Source organism: Pseudopodoces humilis, chromosome 8, assembly GCF_049639895.1.
Source record: "Pseudopodoces humilis isolate 2021_Gansu_Grassland_sample_001 chromosome 8, ASM4963989v1, whole genome shotgun sequence".
Classification (NCBI taxonomy): domain Eukaryota; kingdom Metazoa; phylum Chordata; class Aves; order Passeriformes; family Paridae; genus Pseudopodoces; species Pseudopodoces humilis.
This window is the reverse complement of record NC_142207.1, coordinates 37,473,021-37,495,515: the sequence shown is the minus strand read 5'-3', so window position 1 is coordinate 37,495,515 and position 22,495 is coordinate 37,473,021. Positions and strand designations below refer to the sequence as shown.

Below are 22,495 nucleotides of genomic sequence, written 5' to 3'. Positions count from 1 at the left end.
CAGCTCTGGAAAAACCCCCAGAGTGGCTCAAGTTTTGCAAATCAGCCCTTTAAAGTCCCTATTTGTTGTTAACGCTGAACCCCAGAATTTCAGCAGAACTGCATTTCTAAAGCAGTCAGTTCTGTCCAGATTAAACAATTGTGGCTTTTGCCAAGGGTCCAAGGAAAAAGGCCCCTGGCTCAGGGTCAGAACAGATGAAACTTGAGCTTCTAATATGCTTAACCCCAAAACTTGGAGCTTTAAAAACAAGGAAACCTGGCCCTGCTTGAAGGAATTTCTTCTCTTTCTTCCCTCCTCCTCCTCCTCCTCTGCTGGTATTGAAGCTGCCCAATCAATCACATGCAAGCCTCTGAACATACAATAAATAACATTTCCTACCAGAGGACCTGTGTTTGACTCAGATCTGTGCCTCTGAATTTCATTCAGAAGTGCAGGCAGCAGTAAGAGTGCAGATTTGAGAGCTGTGCTGCTTGGAAAACATGCTGTTCCAGTATCAGGATTTATGTTCCTTGGAGGCAGGGATTGAAAAACTAAAAAAGTGGTTTAAAATAAGAGGTGGAATATCACACTGCTTTTATCCAGTGCTGCACAGAGTGATGAGGTGCAGAATGCTTCAGGTAATTCACCTGTAAAATACCATTTTCACAGCATTTATCCAGGTTAAGATTCCAGGGGCTTGACTTTTCCCTTCCATCTACATTTATGCTGGGTGAATGGAGGTGGTGAAACACAATAAAATCAGGCATTCACTGGCACTAATTAAGGTGCAAAGCTTAAAGGTAAGACCTGTGTACTAGTCCTAAAGCTAGCCCTGGGTCTGGTTTAATTAACCTGCACTGTCTGCATGGGAGAAGCAGGGAAATGGACTTCCATGGGCATGGAAGCAGGAGAAAGGGGAGGAAAGGCATTTCAGCTGCTGAGCATGTGTGTGAGTTAAATTGCCTCATGTTTTGTTGAAGTTGTGCACGGTGGCGTGTCGGAGATTGTGTTTCTGGAGGTGGATACTAAAGCTTAATCACTGGGATTGAGCTGTTCTTTGGAAGGCAGGAAATTAAAGTCTTGGGTGTTTTTCAAAAGCAAGCAGTGCTGAAGGGCATCAGGCTTCTTTTTCCCGAGGAAAATCCATCTAGCTGATAAGTGGCTGCTTTGGAGACCGATCCTAAGGCAGAGGAATGAGGATTAGAATTGGTGTGATGGTTTGGTGAGAGGGGGCTGCAATAAGCAAACTTCATTGAATGGCCCTAATTAAGCCAACTGCGATCACTCTGGATGTGAACGTGTCCCTTAAGAGATCAGTCCTTGCCCAGCAGACAAAGGAATGGTTCCTCCCTTTCATGTTTGGGATATTATATAGAAATACAGAAAGCTGATGCTTTCCCTGGACTGAGTTAGCTCCAGACAGCTGGAAGTTCTGGGGCTGATGTGTATTTTATTTTCCTGTCTCTCTCGGTGACCAACACCTGAGACTTCAAAGGTCTGGGGGAAAGAGCCGCATACTGCAGCTCTCAAACATGATGTCCATTACTCCACATCAAAGTGAAAGCTGTGCCCTTCCTGGATCCTTCCAGCAATCAGTTTGATGTCCTGAAGCATGACATTTAATTTTCCTTCCTCCCAGAAAGCCAGTCCTTGAACTTGCCCTCTCTAGCTCGAGCAGCCCCCGTGACTTTAATGAATACTCGTGCCTGCCCTGTTCTACACACTTGAATAAGGATCCTCAGGTTAGGCCATTAATTTGCATAGTTCCAATTATCCAGTCTCTGATCTCCTGCAAAAATGGGTCCACAAATTATTCTGATGTTCTGCATTAAAGGGTTTTTTCCTTTCTGATGAAGGCATTTATTCTCTCCTGTGCAGAGCAATATAATTATCTGAACCTCAGATCATATGTTTGTTCTGCCAAGAAAAGCCAGTTGGTTTTGCTTTAGTGCTGACCTTTAAAAGTGATTGTTCTTATGTCTGAAAAGAGTCTTGCTTCCAGCACCACTTCAATTAACTTGTAAGAGCCAGTGTGGTTTTGTATTTTGAACTTAAATTGCCGAGCTTCCCTTTGTGTGTGTGTGTGTGTGTGTGTGTGTGAGTGTGTGTCTGCAGCTGAGTGTCCCCAGCCGCAGGAAGGAGCTGGAAACAGCTCCCTTTTCCACTGGGCTGGTTTCTAGGAAAGAGAAACTATGAGAGATTGCAGCACAGAAGAACTTCACTGAGACACTGCTGTTATCATGAGTCCTTGGGAAAGGAGAAACCATTGATGAACCAAGTTCTGTAAACACCAGGTTTGGGGTGGGATGGATCCCTTGAACGGTTTGTGCTGGAAGGGACCTTGAAGATGATCCAGCTCCATTGGCAGGGACACCTCACAGTATCCCAGGCTGCTCCAAGCCCTGTCCAACCTGACCTTGGACACTTCCAGAGATGGGACAGCCAGGGCTTCACCACCCTCACAGGGAAGAATTTCTTCCATAAATCCAATCTAAATTTCTTTTAGTTTAAGACCTTGCAGTAGTTCAGTTAGACTCAGACTGGGGTGAGAGCTTCTCCTCAGGTGAATTCCGAGCTTGCCTTGGCCCAGCAGCTCCTGGTGATGTTTGATGCTGGGATTCAAACACAGGAGAACTTGAGAGAGCTTCGCAGCACAACCTCCTGCGGGTGAACTTCAGCTGACCCGAGGGCAGCCAATTAATTACCAGGGCTCTGTTCTCTCCCTGGAACAGGGAACCCTTTTTGGGGTTGTTTTTTCCCTCTGCACTCACCTACAGCAGAGCGAGGAGCTGCCAGACACCTCCCCGGAGGCTGCAGACCTGCGAGGGAGCCAAGATTCCCGGTGGCACACCCAGCCAGTAGGTGGGACTGCAGCTGCAGCCAGGCTGGGGAACGTGCAGGGGCACAGCCCGGGCTCCAGCTGCTCTCAGGGTTCCCTTGGAGCTCCCAGACTGTGCTGTGTGTCCGTGCTGGAGCTGGGAACACGGATCCAGCTGCGCCCTCCACAGCGTGGGTGTGCTCGCCTGGGATTTCCCTGCTATCCTTGGACATGGGGGGCTGGGACCAGATTTTGCCACTGCTGCCTTCAGAGGCTTTGGCTTTTCATCAGGACCTTTGCATTCTGTAGAAAGCAATGGAATAACTTGGGGTGGAAAGGACCTGAGAAATTATCTGGTTTTAAATCTCTGCCACAGGCAGGGGGGACGCCTTCCCTTGTCCCAGGCTGCTCCAAGCCCCAGTGTCCAACCTGGCCTTGGACACTTCCAGGGATCCAGGGGCAGCCCCAGCTGCTCTGGGCACCCTGTGCCAGGGCCTGCCCACCCTCCCAGGGAACAATTCCTTCCCAATATCCCATCCAGCCCTGCCCTCTGGCAGTGGGAAGCCAATCCCTGTGTCCTGTCCCTCCCCAGCTCTCCTGGAGCCCCTTTTGGTTCTAGAGGGAGCTCTAAGATCCCCCTGGAGCATTGTTTTCTTCAGGCTAAACACCCCCAGCAGAGGGGCTCCAGCCCTTGGACCAACGTTCATACAGATACTGCCTGCAAGAAATCTTTTTCTTGGGGAAAAAACCCCAAAACAATGGCATTTATTCTGTTCTCTGGAGCTTCTGGCTGAGGGAAAGATGGATTTAAACATTTGACTTCGTGTCTTTCACTCGAGAGAAACAATTAAAGGTCTTCTATCACGAGGGAGGACCTGCTGTTTTCTTCTGGCTGGAATATTGGCTATGGAATCCCAAACTTCCCATCCAAAATCGTACCCGGGCAGCTGTGGAGCATGAGTCAAAGTCTCCTGCTCTGTTCTCATGCCATAAATCCTTGGGAATGCAGGGGGATTTAGCTGCCTGAGCCCCTCATTCGGGTAAACACCTCCCAGTAACGATGCCCAAGTGGGCGCTAATGGCTTTAATTAACAATTAACCGCGGTGCGAGGACTTCAGCACGAGCTGCTTTGTGAAACACAGCTCCGGGAGGGACTTGGTCCTTCTGGGTTCTGATCCCAAGCCCTGGAGGCGTTTTGGCAGCCAGGGAAAAAGCCCCAGATCCCATTCCTGTGCCGGCAGCTCTGCGCTCACACAGCTGTTGCCTCCTCCTGGCATTTAATTTCACATCTTGATTTCCTTCTCATATCCCTTGAGGATTTCCATGGGAAGGGGTGGGTGCAGGTTTGGGTTTTCAGTTCCCTGTAGCTCCCGATCGAACACAAAATTTTGGCCTACAACTGTTGACTGCAAAGTGCAAAACATGCTTTTTTTTTTTTTAGCCCTGTAAAGTGGCAAATTTTTGGTGTTTTTTTTTTTAACCCGAGAGCAATTTTGTCCCCTGTGCTGCAGGCCTTGTGTACGACACGTTGATGCTGAAGCACCAGTGCACCTGTGGAAACACCAACAGCCACCCCGAGCACGCGGGCAGGATCCAGAGCATCTGGTCCAGGCTCCAGGAGACGGGGCTGCGGGGCAAGTGTGAGGTGAGGGAAACACCAGAAACAGCCACCTTATTGTTTCTATTAGTATTATTAATATTATTGCATTATTGCTTTATTTTTGCTTTATTGATATTATTAGTAATGTTATTATTACTATTACTATTATTATTACTATTTATATATTATAATACAAATAATATATATTATATAAATACTATCTATATAATTTTATATTACTATGTTAATATAATAAAATTATAATCTATATATACTATTTAAACATTAAATATTTATTAGTTGTTGTTTAATTGTTATTATATAATTTTATATATTTATAAATGTATATTGTACAATATATAATTATATGTATTATGTATTATTTTATAAAAATAAATATTCAATTAAATATTCAGTTAAATATTTTACAATTAATATATGATATATTATTTACTATAATATTATATTATTATATTATTTATATATAGTATATTTATATATTAATATTATTTATATTATTACTATTTTTACTATCATTACTATTACTATTATTATTATGCCAAAAAAAGAGCAAGATGTGATGCAACCCTCTCATTTGTTATCCCTCCCAATTATTCCGGCAAAAACAGCAGCTTTTCTGTGTTTTAATAGCTTTTTTTGTACTCTTTGATAAGTGATGGTCAAGCTGTGCTGTAGAAGGAGCGGGGGTAGGAGGATGGCACTGAGCACCATTCCATCACAAGATTAAATTAGATTTATTTGATACATTTTAAGAGCAAGCAAAAGGAGAGCAAAGCTTAGATATTAAACAGAAAGATTGAAGGTTAATAATTAAAGTTAACGAGTGGTTATTAGTTACAGCTAACAGCAGTGGTGATAAATGGGGGTTTAAGTGTGTGTTCATCGATTCTTTGAGCACCTGAGGGGGCTGAATCCCAGAGCATAAATATTTCTGCAGTGTCAGGATCTGGCTGGGAATGTTCCCAAGCCATCAGATAAGACATCCACGTGGTGGCAGCATTACCATTGCCTAAATTTCCCTGTCCTGCCTTCGTTTATCCCTTTCAAACCCGTCTCTGGCTGCAGATACCCACTTAATCGAATTTTGGGGTGATTTAGGACCAAATAAACCTCTTTGCTAATTGCCTGGCCTCCCCAGTGGGTGTTACAGATGTTCTCTAATGTGTAAGTTCGTCACTGTAAGATCCAAAGCAATATTATTGTCCTTATTTTCCTGTTGATTTCCTTAAGGAGGATTTATTTTCCTTAATTTCCGTGCTTACCTTGGTACTTTTGGCTGCTCTCACGATGGGAGCTGTTGTTGATCTTCACCTGCTCTCCAGCCGTGTTTCCCTCCTGACCACTGGTGACTTTCAGCCTCACCAGACTCTTCTTTTTTTTCCAATGCTAAATTTCTGCCTTCGTTCTCCGATGGCTTTCTCCAAGCTCTGCCCTGCCATTTCAGGATGCACTCCCTTATCTCTCTGGTCACTCTTCCTTCATCCCCACCACCTCCTGCCAGCACCTGTCCTAAAGTTTCCTTCTTTATCTTGAATGAATTATCTTTAATCTGAAGATGACTTTCAATGCCGAGCAAATAAATATTGCAAGTAAGGGATTAACCCAAAACGTGAATTTTTCCACCTCAGGACCCATTTTTGTGTTTTGCTGTCTGTCTTGATGGCTTGCTAAGGAAACAGAAAAGAGATCCAAGCATTTCACCAGTGATTTCACCACCCTTTTTCTTCCCTTTCCAGTGCATCCGTGGCAGAAAGGCAACGCTGGAAGAGCTGCAGACGGTTCACTCGGAAGCCCACACGCTGCTTTACGGCACAAACCCTCTGAACAGGCAGAAACTGGACAGCAAGAAGCTTCTAGGTATCGTTCCCTGAGGGGAAATCCCTCTTCCTGACCCCTGGGTGAGATGCTGGGGTTCCCTTCATCCTTAGCCCTGTGCAGCTCCAAGAGTATTGTTTCCAGCTCCATGCAGGGACAAGATTTATCTCCCCCTTTTCAGGCAGATCCCTAAACTCTAGGCAGCTTAAACCTCCTTTCTTTGATGTCTTCAGAACCTAAATGGATGTTTTCCTGAGGAGGAGATCCAGTTCAGGCAGTTTGTTTCATCCTTGGGCACTCTGTGTGTTAGAGAGCTATCCATGGCTAGGGAGGGAACTGGAACACCTTCCCAAGGGTTTGCAGCCCCCAACCAGCTGCACAGGCATTGACAAACCCCTGTCAGGTTTGTATGAATAGTCACCAGGAGATGTGCAGGGGCCTCTACATTTGTTTAATCTGGAGTGGGATTGTTTATCCCTTTCACTGGAGACCAAATCTTCCTGGAGCAGGGCCATGTCTGTTGTAAAATAAAGACGAAAATATAGAAAAAAATTATATTTTCCCAACCGAAATTCGAAGGGATGGGTGTTCAGATAACCAGCCCTCCAGAGCAACCAAACAATAGCACCTCCATGGGGTCATCATCACCTCCCTTTACTTCCTGCCTTTTTGCAGCAGCAGGCTGGAGGGGCAGTTTGGGAAGTTCTCACATGGGAATCAGCATTGAAAGAAAAAGACAGCTCTGGAATCTAGACATTGAGAAAGTTTATTTTGGGATTAGCCTGATTTTGGATGATGTAAAAAGAGGTTTAACTCCGTGGCCTTCATGATGTGGTCACAGCAAAGGAGCTGGAAAGATTTTGCTGGTGTGTCGGTGAGCTCTGAGAGAGAGAGGCCATTAGCCAGGGGTTGTAGACACAGCACGGTGTTTATAGCTCACTTCCCACCTCTTTAAAGCCAGAGAGCCCAAAAGTAGACATGATGATAGTAGATGATAGCTCCATTAGGATGTAGACTTTCAGGAATTTATGATGTCGTGTGCTCTGGAGTGGAAAGCTCGGTAAATCTTCCCCAGGAGATCTGAGAAGATTCTCTTGGGATTCTTTTCCACTCCGTCCTTGGCTCCGGGCATGATCTGTCATACCAGTGCCACTGATGCCTTTGGAGATACAGTTTCTTTGGATAGTATTTTTGGGGGGACACTCAAGTTGCTGAACCATTACTGATGGTTTCTGTAGAGAACCTGGGGGGGAAGCAGCCCTTGCTCTGCCCCTGCTCCTGTAGTTCTGTGCCCGCCATGGCTTTAATGCTCATTTTGAAGTGTTTGCAGAGATCAAGTTTAATTCTATAGAGAAGAGAAATTCTAACACCTGAGGGCTTTCCAGTACAGAGCATGCTGTTTGGATACAACTTGCAGACAAGCAGGAGGTCAAGTCCCCAAGGGTCTCCAGTAGAAGGGAATGTCCACTAGCTCTTAACTGGGCTTTGAGCTGTTTTCCTAAGCCCACTTGGCACCATTTTAGCCTGGAGATGCTGACAGTGGCACTGGCTGCCAGCCCACATAACCCCTTTTCTCTCCTGGTGGTTTCCACAGGGCAGGACCTGAGCCAGGATATCAGGGAAAAGCTCTGTGTGGAGAGGTGAACACGCCTCTGAAAAACACCTCCTTCATCCATCCTCTCCCTTTGGGGGTACAAAAGGCTTTTAAATTGGCAAACCAGCTTGGTGGGGTTCTTTGGAATATGTTAGAGGGTGGGTTTAGGGCAGGTTTGAAAGGCTGAGGGCAAAGCTTTGTGTGAGGTTTAGGGATGCAAATGGGAGTTTGTTAGGGCTGAGTGTCTTGGCAGGTGTCGATGACTCCATGTAAACCCTTCACCTTTGATACCTCTTTGAGGAAGAAAAAAGCCTGAGAAACCTCAGCCTGCAAGGGAAAAGGCTTTTCAGGACACAGGGTGTTTCTTGTTAAGCTTCTGCAAATGAAAAGGGGGATGTGCCTTCATGGAATCACAGAATCCCAGAACGGTTATGGTGGGAAGGGACCTTAAAGCTCATCCCATTCCACCCCCTGCCATGGACAGGGACACCTCCCACTGTCCTGGGCTGCTCCGAGCCCTGTCCAGCCTGGCCTTGGACACTTCCAGGGATCCAGGGGCAGCCCCAGCTGCTCTGGGCACCCTGTGCCAGGGCCTGCCCACCCTCCCAGGGAACAGTTCCTTCCCAATATCCCATCCATCCCTGCCCTCTTTTAGTTTAAAGAGTTTAAAGCCATTCCCCCTTGTCCTGTCAAGGATACAAAATACAAACCCATTGGACAGTGGAAATACTTGGAACCTGTTGGACCAGTTGAAACTTAGGCAAATAAGGCTGCTTTTAATTTGTGGGGAGCAACCATAAATTGTTGTCAAGAAGATAAATATGGAAATAAAGGGTGGATTAGCAGTGAGAGATGGGACAGGAGGTCTGAGGCAGGATCATCTAAGTACTTTCATGTGGATCTAATCAAAGACGGCATCCCACTTTGAGCTCAGATGAGTCCAGATGCATGAAGTCTTTTTGCTGTAACAGAATCCCAAATGGTTTGGGTGGGATTGGACCTTGAAGCCCATCCCATCTCACCCTGTGCCATGGGCAAGCAACACCTTCCACCAGACCAGGTTGCTCAGAGCCCCGGGGAATTTTGAATGGAGGATAATTTGCTCACACGCGAGCCCAGAAAGCGATGTTACATTTCCTACAGATCCAAAATTAGCCCTGCAGATGGTTTTCTCAATTTTTCTCAAATTCTCCTTGTTGGTTTTGCTATTTCAGTCAAAACACATGTTTTTTCTTTGCTTGCCACTGGTTTATTTTTCTGTCTTCCTCTTTTATGAAGCCCATGCTCTCCAGAGTCATCTAGTAACTGCAAATGAGTGATAATTGGGGTGTTTTTATGATTTCCTGTCCTCCCTCAGTGGGAAGGGGTTAAAGGGCTCATCCGAGAAGACACGCTGAGTGATTGTTGGTGGCATCTTGCTTGTGTAAACATCGGACAGCACCCAAACTTTGCCTAAAAATGAGTGATTTATAGACAGCTTTTGCAGGAGCCCAAGTGTGCACACTGTGTGTGTGTTATAACAGGGCTGGCTGAGAATGGGAAGAAAACCCCCAGTGTATGTTTCTGTGCTCAGCTAGATTGCAGAATTGCCACAAAACCGGCCCCAGAATCTGGTGACCTCTGACTTTTTGACTCACAGAGTGCACTTCTTGTTCCCCCACAGGTTCCCTAACGTCGATGTTTGTCAGGCTGCCTTGCGGTGGTGTTGGGGTGAGTAAACTCCCTTTAATGTGTAAATAATGTCCTGTTTGTTCTCTCCCGGTCCCTTCTACCAAAAATTGCTGCTTTGCATTCCATGGGGCAGGTAATTGCAGCCAGATGCTGCCCATGAGCAGCCAGGGGCTGCCTGGGGCACAGGGTGCCTCGGCCTCACGTGCCTTTCTTCAAAAGCAGCGTGAGGATTTCAGAGTTGTTCCGGAGAGCCCAGGAGTGTGTGACACTCAGAGGCATGTTTAGGAGGAAAAACCTCATTTCCCAGGCAAGGATGTTGAATGGTGAAGGAGCTGTTGTGTTTGGAAGCAGCCCTTGCATCCCAAACTGCTTTTTTTTCTCCGTGGAGAGCAGGACATGCTCATGCTGTGGAGCTGTTCCACCTTCAGTCTCGGGGCTCCAGAGCTGCCTGCTTCCCACGGCAGGTGGGAAACGTGGCTGTGAAATAGGACAATATTTGGGAGTGTACATATTCCTGTGAATGGCAAGTTTGATGCATCACTGCCCTGGAATGAAATGGCATTTGGCATCTTTTATTCTCCAGCTCCAGGATAATCCACATAGATTCTCCAGGAGGTGACTAAAATCCACCTCCATCCCTGATGGAAAAGCTGAGTGTTACTTTTCGGCTGTTAAATTTCCATATAATCAGACTTTTTGCTGTTGTTTATTCCCACAAAGCTGAAAAAACCCCAAACCCCAGATACCTTGTTTTGAAGGTTCTCTTGCTTTCCTTTGAAGCCTGAAAGCTTAAAAGTTTCCCTTTCAAGTCAGACTTTCTGCTCCAGAGTTTCTGTGGAGGGTGACAGGACAGAAAATTGTGGAGAACAGGAAGGGGAAAAGAATGAGAAGAGACAATAAAAGGCATTGTGTTTGAAAATTCACAGTGGTAGTTCTGCTGCATAATTGTAGCTCATGAGGTTGAATTTTCAAGGTCTGGATTCTGTTATGGAAATGAAACAAAATTGTTTTCTTCCTGAGTCTTTGCAAAATCGCTGCTTTGAAAATTATCCCGTCAGGAAAAAAAAAAAAAAAAAGAAAAAAAAAAAGAATAATCGTCGTTTATTCGTACCGCCACTCGTGAAGATATTTTATTTTGTATTGTAAATATGCTGCACTCGCCTAATTCATGGCAAATTTTTGGCCAGAGCTTAAAAGGTTTGGATTTACTCTGCCCTGCAGTCAGGCATGCCATTCAAAGCAAGAAAAAAATTATCATTTGCAAATGAAGACTGAATGGTAACAAGCAGAGACAGTGTCTGAGCCCAGCACAGGCCCAGAAGTCTTGCATTAAATCCCAAATCAGGGCAGGAAACGCCTCAGTGCTGCTATTCCTGATATGCTCCCAATAAAGATGGTGCTTGTTGCTTGGTTGTCTCCACAGACCCTTAATGTTGAATATTTGCTGACTTTGGTGCAGTGTTATAGCAATCTTATCAGCAGAGCCTGTGCCAGGGCCTCCCCACCCTCACAGGGAAGAATCTTTCCTGATAGCCCACCTCATCCTGCCCTCTCGCAGTGGGAAGCCATTCCCCATTGTTTGCCAAAGATTTTTCAGGGGGCAAACATAATGTCATAAAGTCAAAAGGAAAGGGGGAAAAAAATCAAAAAAATGAGTAGGATAATGTGGGACAGATCCTGAGATTTATACCAGAGCAGGATAAAGGTAAATGATGGCTGGTGGTTGGAGTTCAGGAGCTGAGGGTGTTGTGTGAAATCATGGGGTGGAAAGCTTAGAAACCAGGTTATTTTCCTGTAAGCAGTCAAGTGTGGCTCTCTTCCTTTGGGGATGTTGTGTAGATGCAAAGGAAGGATGGGCCTGGAGTGGGGTGCAGGGCACTTCTGGGGCAGAGACTCCCCTGTTTTGCCTCAGGATAGAGGATGGAGCTTGGACAGCCATGAATTGTCCCAGCAACGAGCGAGACAAAGGACAGGCAAGAGAGTGAATCACAGAATATCCAGAGTTGAAAGCACCCACAGGGATCATTGATCCAACCCCTGGCCCTGCACAGACACCCCAACAGTCCCACCATGTGCATCCCTGAGAGCGCTGTCCTGGAGCTCCAGGAGTGAGGGAGCAGGAAAACAGTTCAGAGCAAATCCCTTCATCTTGTGACACCTTTCAAATTCTCTCTTTAAATTAAAAACTCAGTCTCAGTGTCTTGAAATCAAGGAGAGAAAGGGTAAATTTGTTCTCAGGTGCTTGGAAACTCCTTTTCCTTGCTGGTTTATCCCAAGAAGCCTTCCCATGGCTGACAAGCCTCCTCCATTCCACAGCCATCTGGCCTAACGGGAGAGGAAGAAAGCAAGCACAGAAGCACTGAAATCAACAGATGTGAGCTCTGAGTGAAACATCACTCATTTTTTTCTGCTGATCACTTGGGAATTTTGCTCAGCTTTGCTCCTCTGCAGCCCACGCCCCTTTTTCAACACCTGACTTCCACGGCCTTCCCTAATCCAGGATAATTAGAAGAAGGTTTTGGGAGAAAGGAGTTCAAGCTTTGAAAATCTGCAAGACCATCCTAGCACACTTTTATCCAGATTCTTCAAAACACTCAAAGGCTTGATTTTAGGATAGCTGGCACATCTGTTTTCTTTCCTGTGTAAAGTTTTGCTGCACACGTTCTAAAAATATCTGAAGATCCACATAATTTTTCTGCACCTGTTCTAAAAACTCCAGAGGTGTTTTTGTTGTTGATCTTCTCCAGAGTAGGTGATTCTACTTTTGGGTGCAAAGGCTTTGATTAGAGCATATCAACAGTTTTAACTGTGCGAGCAAAGTATGTTCTTGCAGAGCAGAGAGCATGGAAAGGACTTTGAGGAATGGAAATGAGGAGGAGCTAATTAGTGAGTTGGAGGAACAGAATGCGAGGATTATTTAATTGAGGGCAGGAGAAGACACGGCGGGGTGTTTTCCTCTGTGAGGGATGAGCAGAATTCCTTCACTTTACAGGGTCTGGAGCTCTGGTACTGCCTGTGTCTACCTGTCCTTGTGCTTGATTTCTTACCTGTGTAGTTTCTCAGCTAAATGAAGTAGTAGAATAATGAAATCTTTTGTAAGGTGCTCATTTAATTCTGAGGTGGCTGCACATTAGTGGATAGGAGAGTTTACAGTGTGAGTAGGAGGAATTTGCAGTGCGAGTAGGAGTGCCTCATCATGGATATTAATAACAAAACGTTGAGTTTTCCTTAAAGGAAGGAAATCATTTTAAGGAAACTGTAGTTTTTATTATGAGGAAGGAAAAACTCCTTGGTTTTCATTTTGGACATTCTTCCTGGAACGCTCCTGGCAGGAGCCTGGTTTCTGCTGGGGCCTGAATGTGGCAGTGCTTGGCTCTGGCACTGAAGAATCCTGTCTAATTTATGGGAAAAACTGGCCCCAGCAGCTATCTGAGGGTCTGTTGGCCCCTTAGGACACGTGAATTTGGGTATTTTGTATTTCCATTCCTCTGGTGCCTCATGGGGAATGAAGAGGGCCCAGGGAAGGAGCCCTGGACTGGCTGTGTCCAGGCAGGAAGGGAAACTCTTCCCTGCTGGTGTCCTGAGGTATTTTCTTCCAAAGACCAAGAAGAATGGGTTAGGTTTGCTCAAAGATGGGTTAGATATGGCCAGAGATGGGGTAGACACACTTGTGGGTGGTCAGATCCAGTGACAGCAGACCAAAGATGGACCCTCACAGAGCACCTGGTCAGTGGGGAGGAGAAGCAGCTTGGGCTTCTTCCCATCTCTTTTGGGGCTTTTGGAGAGACCTGGTCAGGTCAGTCCCATCTTCTGCATGTGTGCAGTCCTGATCCAGAATTCCTGGAGCTGTCATGTGTAAATCCAACTCCATCCCACTGCTGGTACTGCCCAAACTTACAGGGGTCCAGAGGAGCCCTGAGGCCACAAATAGTCACTGCAGTGGCATCCCCCAGAGGCCTTTTGGTGTTCTCCAAGTGCTTTCCTAGTTTATTGTGGCTTCCAAAGCATCCTCGGGGTGGATGCTACCAGAAACCATCCATGATCACAGAGCTGGAATCACTTCCAATCAATTCCAATATGGCTTCAGAGCATGGCTGGGAAAGAGGTGGATCAGTCCTCTGTGGGGCCACTTGTGTCTCCTCACTGCTCAGTGAGCCAGGCACAACAAATGATCTCTTTCTTCCCATCTCTGCCATTGTTTCCATAACAGGAAACTCTCTCAACTTCCACTCAGGGCAGAGTAGTACGTGAAAAATAGCTGGTGATCCTTCCTGGTGAGGAATGTCCTGTTTATCTGGTGACATGATCTGCAATAACAGCAGCATGGGCATGCCTGCAGGGTGCCTTGCCTTGCCTGTGGCCTCTTTCCGTATTTTCAGGGGGGAAATAGGGTGGTTCTGTTGAATATTTATTGTTGAAGTAAATCTGTGTAGTCAGTGTGGGATGCTGAAGGTCTGTTGTTTGCGCAGGTGAGCTCGTGGTTCCTCAGGGAAGCTGCTGTCACTCCTGGGCAGTGGTCTTTTAAATGCCCAACACTAAACATCCCTCCTTGTTGTGGATTTTTTTTGTTGTTTTAAATAACCATTTAATTATTTCATAAACCTTTCTATTTCATCTGGGATCAGCAGCAATTAAAGAGAAATGCTGATTCCATGATCAGGGAGTCCCAGAATCATGGAATGGTTTGGGTTGGAAAGGACCTTAAAGACCATTTTAGTCCATCCCTTGGCATGGGCAGGGACACCTTCCACTATTCTAGGCTGCTTCAGCCTAGCCTTATACACTTCCAGGGATCCAGCGGCAGCTACAGCTTCTCTGGGCACCCTGTGCCAGGGCCTGCCCACCCTCCCAGGGAAGGATTCCTTCCCAATATCTGAAATAAAGCCCCTCCCTTTCAGTTTAAATCCATTCTCCTTGTCCTTTCTCCCCGTGTGAGTGATGTCTTTATAAGACAGGGGTCTCTTGACTGCTGGCTGCCCTCCCTGCTCCTGACCTGGTTCCTGTGTGTCCCCATCAGGTTGACAGTGACACCATTTGGAACGAGGTGCACTCCTCTGGCGCTGCTCGCCTGGCCGTGGGCTGTGTCATCGAGCTGGTGTTCAAAGTGGCCACAGGAGAACTGAAGGTATGAAAACAACCCCCAGCTGTGCTCTGTGCAGGGCTCTGCCCGGGGCTCTGCCATGCAGCAGCTCCAGGGACCGTTCTTCCCCCCCTCCACAATGAGGGAAAGCATCATCCACTGCTATGACCTTGTGAGGAAACCATCAAGAGCAACTCCAGAGTTGCCAAGTAGGGTTAAGGCTTCTGGCTGCAACCCCTGTGTCCATCCTTGTCCCTCTGACCTTGTCCTTTCCTCGTTTTTTGTGTGCAGAATGGATTTGCTGTTGTCCGGCCCCCGGGCCACCACGCGGAGGAGAGCACACCCATGTGAGTATGGCGTTCACTGACTTCATCCAGGGCTCCTTTGATGGGGGATCCACAGCTGGGAATTCCAAAGGAATTCTGTTAGGTTATCTCTATGGAATTGCTGTTTATTGCTAGATCAGATGTGTGCCATTCAAAGCTCCCCACGTTCTCTGGAACAGGGGAAGATCCTGCTCAGTGCTTTCAGGGGGATGTTTCCTAGCAAGGATCAGCAGTGGGTTTGGGCAAGTGTGGGACATTCCCTGTGTCCCTAGAGCCTGCTGCTGGAATTCAGCACTTCCAGTGGGAAATGGATCTAGTGGAAGGTGTCCCTACCCATGGAACAGAGATGAGCTTCAAGGTCCCTTCCAACATGAGCCATTCCATGTTTCCAGGGAGGAAAGAAGAGTGAGAGCAGAAGGAACTCCTCCCTCCTGTGTTCCATCTGGGTGATGGATGCACTGGCACCAGGGGAAGCTGTAATTAACACCTCTCTTTTCCTCTTGTCTCCCCTCTCCAGGGGTTTCTGCTATTTTAACTCTGTGGCAATTGCAGCCAAGCTGCTCCAGCAAAGGCTCAATGTGAGCAAAATCCTCATCGTGGACTGGGTGAGTAAATGCCCCTTCTTTCCTTATGGGAGGGCAGGTGGAAATTATTCTGGGAGGGTTTCTTCTTGCAACTGTAAGTTGCAAATTGTAAGTTTCTTCTTTAACTGTCAGTCAGTGAAAAACTTCTTGCCTGTTGTCTGCAAACCAAAATTTGGGCGTTTAACTGAATAAAAGTGTTCTAATCAGAGAAGACATTCTTAAAGAGACCACAGTTTTCAAATAAAAGGAAAGGGCTTCTTTGGGATTTTGCTGTGGCAATGTATAGATTTTTATTTTGTAATAGATTTTATGTGGCTGGGAAGGCATTGGAGTGACTGGGTGACTCTATCAGCCAAAGTCACTTTAAGAAGTGATTTTTTCAGCCAAAAGTTTTGTTTCTGTGTTAGAACCAATCACCCAGGGGTTAAACCCACAAGTTAAATTGCATTTATTTGTCTTTAGGACCAACTGGGTGGATGGTTTTTTTCCTCATGTCCCACCTGCTTTTCATGTCAGGGAGGGGCATTTTGAAACCTGTCTTGTCACAGGCTGTGTCTGCACCACACAGCAGCTCAGTAGGGGAGCTCTCCTGGATTGTGTTGTTTATCCTGGATCCAACAGAGCTTTATTTGTATCAGTGCTCACCCCACAGATTGACTAAAGATGCAGATGTGGGGCAGCATCTTTATCCCAGTGTCTCCACCCCCCAGGATTGGTGTGAATCCAGTTCTTCCATCCAGGTAAATGAGTCCTCAGCTGGATAGACATTTGGGATTGTGTTTATCCCCCTGTGTTAAACAAGGAGTGTAATCTCAAACTAGGTGTGCAGAACAGGTTATTCCCATTCTCCATGAACTGCTTCTGCCAGGTTGGAGAAAACAATGCTCAACAGCAAGGAAAACCCCTCCAAATACTGAACTGATGCCTTTAATCCATGTTTTTAGTGAAGGACTAACCTCCCTCCTGTGATCCCTGCAGGATGTCCACCACGGGAATGGTACTCAGCAGGCCTTCTACAACGATCCCAACGTCCTTTATATCTCACTACACCGCTATGATGACGGCAACTTCTTCCCAGGCAGCGGTGCTCCGGATGAGGTGAGCACATGGATCCCAAAATCCTGGGACTCAGAGGAGCTCCTGCCACCTTGCCAGAGATCCTCTGGGTTTTGTGCTCCCATCCAAGGGCACGCCAGGTCTGTGTGGTCCAACAGCCACGGGCACAGTGGCGGGATGGCAGCAAATGAATCACTGCAATTAAGCTCTCCAGCCCTTGTGGGACAACCTGTTCCAGAGGAGCCCTCTGCCAGCTGTCCCAGCACTCCTTGTCCCATTCAGGATTTCCCCTTCCTCGGCAGAAGCTGTTTCTTAGATGGAGAAGGAACAGATTGTCCATGGCTGCACCACCCACGCTCGGTTTTCCTGGCACAGCCATGGAGCCTGTCCGCCTCCCCTTCTCCACCTCCCCTTCTCCTCCCGTTCCCCTGGCCCTTCCCCACCTCCCCCACCTCCCCTTCTTTCTCCTGCCCTGCCCAGGCATTGCTCACCACCACCAAGGCTGCACCTCCACCCCAAATTTGTGGGATTTGAGGGCCAATCATGGATACTGCTGGAGCAAATCCCCCTTTCCTGGTGCTGTCCTCAGAGCCTGCTGCAGGAGGGATGAGCTAGAGCTGGGAGCTGAGGTCTGCATGGATACAGCCTTCCTTTCCCTCTGGGCTGCCAGGAAATATGGTCCTTCAGAGCAATTTAGCAAAGGGAAATTTTATGGAATAGAGTGCTCTGAGACTCTCCAAGTGACATCTGAAAACTTCTTCCCCTGTCAATTTTACATTTTCTGCTTGAGAAAACATCAATATTTCCATTTCAACCTCTAAAGAAACTGAAATGTGGCATGATGCTGCTCCTTCGCCCTGTTGTAGTGAATGAACAGCAGCCCTTTGTATCAGGCTTAATTCCTGCTTTTTAGCAATCTGGTTTACAAAAAGATTTTTAGATTTTCATTTTTAGATGTGTCATTTTAGACCAAATAAAAGAAAGAATAGAAAATAGGTTTGATTTAAGCCAGCAATGGAAAAATAACTCACCGTGGGTAGGTGAACACCCACCCCTGTGTTTTTCTAGCACCAGTACGAGGAATAATGTGCAATAAAAGCCATGCAGTTTTATCCAGCTGTGCAACACATTAATTTTCACTTTTTAATTATTTTCTTCTTTTCATATGTAAAGATCTTCTTTGCACAAAAAAAAAATAATAAAAAAAGCAAGCTGGGTTAGAGTTAGGTTTATAAATATCTAATATAACATATTAGATATAAATATATGAATTTATAAATAACTGGTTTATTTTTCAGTTTTCCCCTTATTCAGGTCCTTTCAGGCAGGGCAGATGGGGACATTTGCAGTACAAGCGAGGAGAGGGATGTATTTACATCTCCCGCCCATGTGTTCCTCAAACAGCCAAAATCCCTTCTCTGTGAATCTTATTTTCCTCCAGCAGAGGGGGAGCTCACTCTGATTAAAATACACTTTTTCCTCCAGTTGCAACTGTTGTGAAATATGAAATATGCTCATGAATCAATCTGAAAATGAATTATGGAAAGGTATTACATGCAGCATATTCCTCTACAAAAAAAAAAAAAAAATCAAGAGGGTGCAGTTGATGATGGGGTGGTTTTTGGGGTGAGCAGCACTCAAACACCACTGGTCCTCAGCTCCTATAAAGATCTGAGGATCTTTATTTTCCTGTGGAGAAGGAAAATTTTCCTGGAAGGAGGAAACAAAAAAAAATCCTGGAAGGAAGAAAAAAAAGTGGAGGAGCTTTGTTTTCCATCTTGTTTCAGAGACCAGGGACCAGTCGACCTCACTACTGAATCCAAATTCAGCTGGGAGAACATGAAAACAGCAAAGATGTGTTGCCAGAATCTGCTAATTAAGAGTCCCATTTCCCTTTTCCAGGTTGGCACAGGAGCAGGAGTCGGTTTCAATGTTAACATGGCATTTACTGGTGGCCTGGATCCGCCCATGGGAGACACGGAATATTTAACTGCCTTCAGGTACTACTGGATTTTCCCTCTCACAAATGTATTTTTCACCTCTGCTGGGTTTCTTTCTCCTCCTCCTTAATTTTGCCTTTGATAAGTTTTAAAATTTTAATATTATTCATCCAAGAGAGGCCCTTGCACAGGGTGCCCAGAGCAGCTGTGGCTGCCCCTGGATCCCTGGAAGTGTCCAAGGCCTGGTTGGATAAGGTTTGGAACTGCCTGGGTCAGTGGAAGATGTCCCTGCCCATAGCAGAGGGTGGGACTGGATGAACTTTAAGTCTCCTTCCCACCTGAAGCAGTCCATGATTTTCCTTAGACACTGTCCTGTCCCACCCCCTGGCTCCCCTGTGCCATGGGTCAGCCTGGTCTCTCCTTTAACAATTTCAAGTGGGTTCCTGTCCTCACACCGGGTTCAGTGCACCTCTGGTGGCCTCAGTTTGGGCAGACCTACACTAGCCAGAATAGAGAGTGTGTGCATTTCTGGAATATCACCCCTGTGGGATGGCATGAAATCTGGGAGTGCTGTTTTCTGCTCTTCCCTGTTATATCCTGTTATCCTCTTCATTCTGCCATCAACAAGCCCTCAGAGAACACACACGGTTTAAAATGACACCAAATCACTGTTATTGGTGTCACTCCTGGCACTTTGCTCCAGAGTGGAAGCCTGGCTATCCCAGCAGTCCCCAGGATGGATCTCTATGTTAGCCAGAGTACCTGGGGCTGGGGACATGGGGACAATTAAATATTAATTGAGTTTCCAGGCTCCTGGAAAAGACTCAGGGCTGCACAGTGAGGCCTTTACCAGCCATTCCTGGGTTCTGCTTGCCTGGACACTGCAGGTGTTTAGGAACAGCCTCTGGAGCTGGTCTCAGCCCTTATTTTGGGGAGTTTTGGGGGAGCTGAGGGATGTTCCTCCTGGAGCCTGCACACCTTCAGTTTAACCCTAAGTTAAATGAGAAGCTTTCTTTTTTAAATCGTATGCCAAGTTTGGCCATGATAATACATTATCAAGTGACCTTTTTAGATCTTAACCAGCTCCTTTGAAAAACATTTCCCCCCCCACCCCCCAAATTTTTCTATTGATTTTAATGTAAAATAACGCTTTGAAGTTCACAATTTATAGTCCCCCGAGAGTTAGAAAGTGAAGGGAATGGGTCATATATCCTATTTTTTCCCCTTCTTTTCTTGCTTTAGCCCCTTGAGACAATACATGCCTTCAAGGCAGCACCTTGTTATTCCACCCCGTCGAATGCCACGTTGCATTTGCTGGGGATCAAACCGAAGATGAAGAAAAGATAAGAAAATTGGCCATAATGAACTCCAGAAGCAGGAGGCATTTTCACCATGAACTTGGAAACTCGCAGTGGAGAACTGAGCTTTAATTCAAACCAGTCCAAATGCCAAACTGTGAGGCTTTGAAGTCTGGAGAGGAATCAGTGGAAATCCTTTGAGCTAGGCAAAGATACTGATAGACTTTTTCTTTCTTTTTTTTTCTATTTTTTTTTTAAGCCTTAACTCTTCACATGCCTGCCTGTTTTTGGGGAAAAAAAGTCCTTTTTCTGTGTAAAAGGAGCAGATTCTTAAGTAAGCAACATGCTCCTCGTTTTTTGTTGTTGTATTTCAGGAAGAGCCGGTGTGTGGGTTTGAGAAAGGAAAATAACTGAGATAATTGTCCTTCTATATGAGAGAAATAAGGGAATAAATAAATCCCAGGGAAACCACTCATCCTCACACTGAAAACCTGTTTCAGTGTGGTTTTGCTCCATCCAAAAAAGAGATGGGAACTCACATCACTGATTTTCATCCTGTCTCCAAATAACTCCCCAGTCTTGGGGTGCCCAGGCTCTCCTGACCTCTGGATGATCCTTAATGCCACCGAGACATGTCAGAAATGAAGAGTTAAAAACGTGCTTTTCCCTGCACTTTGTCACTTGTTACCTTCCTAACCTGGGGCTGAAATCACTGCCTGCCCCCGCTCCAGGGGTGCCCTGTTCCTCTGGGGGGGAGGGGGGTGATCAGGAGGGATTTGGAGATTTTTCTGGGAGCCTGGAGCTCTCGCCCCCCGAGCTTGTGGGCAATCCCAGATTTCACAGATCAGGCAGAAATGGGGTCAGTTTGATGGGAAAAATGCAGGGCATGTTGTTCCCAAAGCCCTGAACACCTCAGAACGTTCCTGGTGTCTCTGCTGTTGCTCTGTAGCTACAGAAACAAACAGTTGTAAAATTCAGGGGCATTTTTTGGACCAGGATTTGTTGTTCCCTAACATTTTACACAAGCAGAAATCCTGTTTGCCTCTCAGTCCTCCTGATCCAGGTACAAACCGGGCTAAGGAACCTGCAGGAGAAATGGGAAGGCTCCGTCTGCTTCCTTATTACATGGGAACAGCAATTAGTGAAATTAGAAATGTTTTATCCACAGGAGTTTCCCTCTGAAATAACTGCAAGGAAATTTTCATGATGATTCCAGAAGTTGTGTTGTATCTGAGAATTTTTTCCCCTTATCCCAAGGTCTCCTCCACATCCATAATTCTACATACAGCTCGATTCCACGTTTGTTTTTATTTAAAACACCTCAACCAGAAGGAAAAAGCCAGGACTGTGTTTCCCCCTCCTCCTGCTGCTTTCAAAAAGCATTAAACAAGTTCAGGAACCAATTTTGGGGGGATTTGGGTTTTTCCCTCCATCCATAAACCATTTCAGGAGTGAGAAAGAGGAGGAGGGGGAAGAGATGATGATGTTTTGCCTGGAATGGTTGTTGCTGTATTTTCAATTTCATGCTCTCCCCATGCCGATTTCATCCCCAAATTCCTAATCCCTTTTGACACAGTAAATGACCATGGAGAAGTAAAGATCAGAATTCTTGGGAAGCTGTTTAGCCTGTGGATAACGTTTTTAGTTTATATATATAAAATATATAATGTGTATAAAATCATATATGCATAACATATATAGAAATTACACAAGATATATAGAAAAATATGTATCCATAGATGCATATATTTATATGCATAATATAAATATAGACACTTAACATATATAAATTTATACATGGCACATATAAAAATACATATAAAACATGGATGTGGCCGAGAGTGTGAAAAAGTCTCTAAAAAAGTGTTCAGCCTTCTAAGTTTCACCAATTTACTCACTGCAATTGAGCATTTAAAGCCCAAAATAACCCTCTGTAAGATTGTTTCATCTGCCTGTTGTTTATTAGGCATTTAATTGGGGAATTGGCTAATGCCAGGCTAAAAATTGTTCATTCAGCCTTCTGGAAAATAGATCTAAAATTGCATTTATCTATTTTTTTCCTCTCTCCCAAGTGATTGTAGAACACAATGGGGAGGTTTTGCTGGTTGCAGCCTTCAGTTTGCTCTCGTGTAGAGCTGTTCAGCTCAGCTGTAACCAGGCAAATAAAAGGATTTCATTTATTTTAAGCAAGCACAACAAGCTTCCGAAATTTGGGAAATTTCAGTTTCCCTGTTTTAAAAAAATTTCTACATGGATTGAATGAATATTCAGTGTTAGGAATATTCATTCCTCAGTGAATAACTTTACAGCTACCTCAGCCATTCTTTCAAAGACCCAGTTCCAGGTAGAACTGCTTATCTCCTGGGTAATAATTTGAATTTCTGGCGCTTTTTTATAGCCTCATCATCAGGGCAAATCCACAGGGCTGCTTGCAGTTTAATCCCTGTTTCCTCTGGAGGGTTTGGCTTTACTGGGGTGGATCTGAGCGAAGGGGCTGGTTTTATCTGTGGACAAGGGAAAGTGAAAAGCAAAAAGCTGGATGACTTGTGTCCAAAATGTTGTCCACAGATGGAGCCTTGGAAACACACCGGACTTTTTGTCTTTTTTTCTTAAATTAGAAAGGCAAAGTGAGGGAGTGCTGGCTTTGGCCCTCCTGGTTTTACATCTGTGGAGAGCATCAAAGCTGGGGCTGTGGCTTTGGGGCGCTGGTGT

The 22,495-nt window shown here is 45.7% G+C and overlaps 1 protein-coding gene across 14 annotated transcripts in view; it reads left to right on the top strand.

Moving 5' to 3' along the window:
• HDAC4 (histone deacetylase 4) overlaps positions 1–22,495 on the top strand; it is a 178,008-nt gene that overhangs the window by 140,927 nt on the left and 14,586 nt on the right. For all 14 annotated transcript variants that reach the window (XM_014261233.2, XM_088059253.1, XM_088059252.1 and 11 more), the window contains 8 exons: positions 4,310–4,443; positions 6,156–6,276; positions 9,492–9,538; positions 14,517–14,624; positions 14,871–14,926; positions 15,423–15,510; positions 16,468–16,587; positions 18,448–18,545. In XM_014261233.2, the coding sequence (XP_014116708.1) occupies positions 4,310–4,443; positions 6,156–6,276; positions 9,492–9,538; positions 14,517–14,624; positions 14,871–14,926; positions 15,423–15,510; positions 16,468–16,587; positions 18,448–18,545 (772 nt within the window). The remainder of the gene's footprint in view (positions 1–4,309; positions 4,444–6,155; positions 6,277–9,491; positions 9,539–14,516; positions 14,625–14,870; positions 14,927–15,422; positions 15,511–16,467; positions 16,588–18,447; positions 18,546–22,495) is intronic.